The 5796-nt window shown below is 43.6% G+C and overlaps 1 protein-coding gene across 2 annotated transcripts in view; it reads right to left on the bottom strand.

Annotated features, from left to right (window-relative positions):
• Positions 1-59: 59 nt before the first annotated feature.
• GLG1 (golgi glycoprotein 1) overlaps positions 60-5796 on the bottom strand; it is an 82168-nt gene continuing 76431 nt past the window's right edge. For both annotated transcript variants that reach the window (XM_086847180.1, XM_086847181.1), the window contains one exon: positions 60-5573. In XM_086847180.1, coding sequence (XP_086703306.1) covers positions 5406-5573 — 168 coding nt within the window. In that variant the 3' untranslated portion in view covers positions 60-5405. The remainder of the gene's footprint in view (positions 5574-5796) is intronic.

Genomic DNA, 5796 nt, shown 5'->3' with positions numbered 1-5796 from the left:
GCCCCTAAATCAACCGCCCCTTCCCGCCCCGCGTCCCCTCAGAAATAAACCACCACAAGTACAAACCTGCAGACTCTTTTTATTAAATTCTCCCATTTCATCTGTACAGAAAAAAAAAATGCACATTATTATGTTCAGAATTTCAGTAACATCTCAAAATTACACAGCATGGACATGTAAAAAAAAAAAAACAAACCAAAAAAAAAACAACTGAAACAAGGAGCGGCCAGGATTTATACACAAAAAGGGGAAACAATTTACAAAAAAAAGTCTCGTTAATGTCACATTTAAAAATAATTATAATAAAAAAAAAAAAAAAAGAGAGACTACGTTCAAACAGCATGTGCTGTACAACAGGAATCCGCTGGGTGTGCTTTGTACACTGCGGGGTGCCGGGGAGCCCCTTTCCCCCTGCACCCGGCTCCTGCCCGGTCCAACACACGCGTTACTCACAGCTTCCCCCGCTTCTACCTGCGGCAGGCACACACCTTTCCCTTTTCTCCTAGGTCAGTATTGCCCCAGGCGAGATCTAGGCGGGCACTTCTATCTAACTCAGTCAACACAAGGGCAGCAGGGGTGGGATCTCAGGGTGCAGCGATTCACCCTGGCAGGGATCTTTGCGTTTGGGCAGCTACAGAATCAGATTTGGGTATTGTGCAAGGAAAAAATCTTGCCTCTGGCTAGTGAAGAGCAACGTTGTTACTCCTCCCTACCCCAGGCAGCGTTCAGGAACTCAACGGTACAGATGCAGAATTCCACCAGCACAGAACAGAGCACAGTGCCAGCTGAATTCTCTCTGGCACAGGTGTGGTTCGGGTCCCCTCTAACCATGACTCACCGGTGGAAGCAAAAAGGCAGGTTTGGCTCCCAAACAGGGACACTGTGCAAAGATCAGTTCCTAGGAGCTGCCTGGAGGATCTGAACCCCAGAATGAGGAACGTGCTCTTACACAAACCCACACTACAGCTGTTTAAGTCCACAGAGCTGTACTTTAAATATGGACAGAAGTGCTAGATGAAATATTCTGGTTTCATACCACACTCATGCACTCATACACACCTCAAAACTACCTTTTTTTTCCCCCCCCCAAACAAAACTGATAAAGTAAAAAACCCTACAATCTTCTTTCACTAAGTAATAACATTGTGGTTTAACAGAAATTGCCATCTAACTTGAACACAATTCCTCTACAACATTATGGGATTCCAGTGATCCCTCCGGCTTGTCACATTTCTTCCCTCTTTACCTACCTGCAGTTAGTTTCCGTACTTGAGACACTCACAACTATTATTTTCCATAAAATGCACTTACTCTGGATTCTTTCAGAGCAACACTGATTATATCACAGTGTCAGATTCTGGAGAAATGCTAATATTTTGCTACAGAATTATTCAGCCTTCACTAGGGTCTTTCCAGCCCTTTGCAGTGACACAGACACAGGGATATACAACCCAATCTGTTGGTCAGTACACTTCAGGTGCCAGGAATTTTGTTCCCACCCAAATGACTTACTCCAGGCAGCCTAATGACAAAAGTGAGGCAGGAAAATCCCAAGCTGAAACTCTCAAAAGGACTTGATTAGACTCTCTAGGTAAACAATAAATAAGCTTATTACTGTGAATGAGAATGAACTGTAACAGGCTAGCAGAAGTGGAGTACAGAGGTGCACATCATGCACAGCTCCTGACACGTGCACACACATGCCATCATTTAGGAAGCCTAACTTGTTAACCCTTGCAGCAGCAGCAAGCAAATGGAGAGCTGCATGCTTTGCCAGATCACAAACATCCAGCTCTTCATTCCACACCCTGAGCACCAGCATCATCATCAAGTCTAGAATAAGCTCTCCCAAGAGAAGGTTTTGTGATGATCAGGAGAAAAATAAAAACCCCCAACCAACTATCATCTCCTAAACGGCATTCAGTGGAAGGCAGACTTCTCCAGTGAGAGGTAAGGGTCATGAAAAGACTACCACAGGCTCTCCCACACTAACCCACTTCTCCTGGCTGACTGCAGCTACTGCTAACACTCCCTGTTAAATCAGAGAAGTTAAAAAGGCTTTCTTGAATTCAAGGCAACAGTAGTGTTTCTTACAACCCTTTCTCACACCTACCTACAAGGGTGGTAAGACACTGGCAGAAGTTGCTGAGAGAGGGTGTGGTTTCCCCATCCCTTATGTGTTCAAGACCAGACTGGATGGGACTCTGAGTACCCTGGTCTAGTGTGGAAGGTGTCCCTGCCCAAGGCAGGAGTTGGAATGAGAGGAGCTTTAAGGTCTTTTCCAACTCAAAACCGTTCTATGGCTCTGATTCTTTCATTCTTTACCTGCAGTGGAAAATGGTTACCTGCAGGCAAGATGATGTGTTGGCAACAGCACAACCAGGTTATTTTTGGAAGAGTACTCCTGTGGGTTTCTGTGCTTGCAAAACCTCTAGATTTTTAGGTATGCATGAAAAGGAGGAGAATGTTTTAAGACTGACTGGTAGATTTTTAATCAAAAAAAAAAAGCAGATTTGGTCATCACAAGTGGTAGGAGACCCCTTTTTAAAACATGAAAAGATAACATCCTCAATAATAAAATGGCTTCGGCCCCTTGCCAACCTTTAAAAGGTGTATCTGTGTCTACTGTGACAAAAGGTTTATTCAGTATCCTACTTTTTTTTCCAAAGGCCTCAGACCACACACCTCTCACACCATCACAGTGCACTCGCACTGAAACTGTGAGCCTGACAAAGGCAGAAACACCACCAACCACAGACTAACACCACTGTAAGAGCATGGACTCTTGATGCCATGTTCCAGGCACCCTTACCATAACCTCCTGCAAATTAAAAAAGAAAAACAAAACCAGAAAGCCTTATATTTGAAAGTAAAGAAAGTCACCTTCAGAACTGAACAGGGTTTACATTTGGAACTATGGCTACAAACCTACAATTTTCACGGCAATGTCTTTTTGAAATTTAATGGAAGATTCTATTTCTAGACAACAAACCATCTAATTAGGCTTTTTAAGCTAATAAGGTTACAAAATGCCTTCTCAAAAAGTCATAACAGTTTAAAAAAAGCCCTCCAATGGCAATTTAATTATGCCAGATAGACATTTTGGAGAAGCAGGACTCATACCAGCAAGCAAGGCTGCACCAAGATCCCACTTCCCTTGCTGGCAGCTCTTTGAGCACACCCATCATGGTAACAGTCATTTCAACACTCAGTCAAATGATACAACACACACTTCTAATTGCCAAACTAATATTTGTGGAGTTACACACCTGTGCTACCTCAAGAGACCTGATTAACTGTTTCTCTTCTGCTCCACTTCATGCTGACAGACAGCCAGGCAAGCTCCCTTAGCACCAGGGAGGAGGGGCAAGAGAAGGAATTCAGGCTTAAATTCAGTTCTACCTCACCACTTAACTGCAATACTACCATACACTAACTCCACTGAAACTTCATCACTCAGGCTTTCACTGCTGCTTGCTTGTGTTCATAGTATTTTACTACAAAACCAGAAGTATTTTTGAGACTCACTAGCATAGCAAGTCTAAACCCATATTAGTTTGCCACCATCCTCAGAGCAGGATGAAGGTATGTTTGCAAAAAGCTTCAGCAAAAAGTCTTAGCAAAAGCTCACAGTATTTTGTATGTCATTCTGTGTATACAGCATCATCAAAATCAGCTGGTCCACACCAAGAGTGTCTCAAAACCACCTCCACTGTTCTTCTAGAGAACAATACGGAGAACCAGAAATGCCAGGTCTTACCTAGCAGTGTGCTAAGCGGGAAAATAAAGTTATGGTTCAAGCATCAGCTTAAGTTGGACAGTTTCAGGCACATGGTTTTTACCACAGCACACACAGGTGAGCACATCTAAAAGGTGCATAAAACATATCCTCCTGTACACATTGACCCTCGTGCAGCCTCTTCTAGATTTCATCAACACATTCCATGTTTCAGTCAAAGCACCTGTTTTATGAGCTCCACGCCTCTTTGTACTTGAGGAACACAGATGATGGTAAGAAGAGGCCACAACTACTGGTGCAGCTTTTCCAAAACACCTTCTTTGGGCTCTTGGGTGCAAGTATCAGGTTCTGGAAGTATAACTATGCATAGCACAAATGCACATGTTGATGGTAACTATGCAAAAGCTAAAAGCTACTTCCCTTAAAAATTCAGATGTTTCTGCCTTTCATACCACCCTATCATTCTTCCTTGCACTTCTGGCTTGGCATTCTGGACCAGCACCTGTGTCCTACATCCCAGGAAAATTCCAGGTGTTATCACCATCAATTGTAGTTGTAGAAATGAAAACCACTCTTCAGTGCTATGATGAAAACCATTAAGACCCAGAGTGTGGCTACAAACCACTGTGCTAATCCACAAGTAACCATTATACAGAGAGAGAGGATGTTGAGTGGTCCGGTGCTTTCTGCATCACTGACAGAGCACTGCACTGTCAGTGTGTCAATACCATCTACACATAGTTAATTTTGTAATTAACATAGTAATGGGAGGGTAATAGCTTAGCAGCAGCAAGGTAAAATAAAAGGAGTGTTTACTGCATCATCATCGCTAATAAAATGTTGACTGAGCTCAGAGTGCTCAGAGCACTTCCTGTCCACTGACACTGTTGGATACTGACAGGCTCTACACATCTTGTGTCTACATTGTGTCTTTAATCTACTGAAATACAGGTTGTACAGTTCACATGAGAATTCAATCCTGGTCAGTATTTTATTCTATCTTGCGAGCAGCAGAGGAAGAAAGGGAGGACATCTTTTCAGCCAAAAAATCCACAGTCACATAAGCAGGATATTCACTAGGAGATGACACCAGTGATTGGTGTCCTTAGGTTGTCCAAGACTATGCTCTGAAGATGCTTTACACAGACGAGCAAGATGTCCAAAACAAGGCCAACTGTGGTGTAAGATGCAATTTACCCTTTAATTTCCTGCCTCAACTTCACCCAGCCACAGAGGATGACTAGATTTCAGTATGAACCATAACCTAAATCATATAGTCGGTATGCAGAATATGTCTGTCTTTAAAAATTTACTTAAAAACTGCTTGAGCTGCAGGTCATATCAGTCTGATTTGGAGAGTGAAGGCAGTTCCAACAGTACAACAGAGACTTGTCTACAGGCAGGTAAACGAGAGTCTGCTAACAAAGGGGTAACAAAAGCTGCTGGCTGGGCTGCCAATGTTGCACACAAACTTTCATAGGATGAAGATGCCATGGATGAGATCCAGGATGGGAAAACTGAGCCAACACCTGCTGCTTTTCTAATTTTTTTTTTTTTTTTTAATTTTTTTTTCTCCTCTCACAAGAGGGGGTGGGTAGACTATACAGAGGAGGGCTGTACAAAACTGGGCACTGGGCAGGCATTTCTTCAGCAGGCAATCCAGGCTCTACCTGTCCTTGAGCTCTCTTGTCACCCGCTTGGTGATGCGTCCACACATCAGGCCGATGAGGAAGAGTACACAGATGCCAACCGTGATCACAGACAGGATGTAATTTTTGGAAGGAGAGGTCATAACTTGCATGGCAAGGTCAGAAAAGCCTTCTGCTGGGGCAACCTGGAGGCAAAAAGGGAATAAATGAGCCAAGCTGTGCTTTCCATGCAACCCTCAGCCACGACATTTGCCAGCTTTAGTGTCAGGTACTGCTATTGCCTCCTGTCACTGTCAGACTTGTCCTGAACCAGAAAAAAAGCAGCCCCGCAGTGAGTCACCTGAAGGAATTGCTGTTCAGGAGGCACCTTTATAACTGGAAGTTTTCCTGCCCCTATTTCACTGCAGG

Source organism: Cyanistes caeruleus, chromosome 12, assembly GCF_971803275.1.
Source record: "Cyanistes caeruleus chromosome 12, bCyaCae1.hap1.1, whole genome shotgun sequence".
Classification (NCBI taxonomy): domain Eukaryota; kingdom Metazoa; phylum Chordata; class Aves; order Passeriformes; family Paridae; genus Cyanistes; species Cyanistes caeruleus.
Note: the sequence above shows the minus strand (reverse complement) of the source record. Positions and strands in the feature narration are given on the sequence as shown.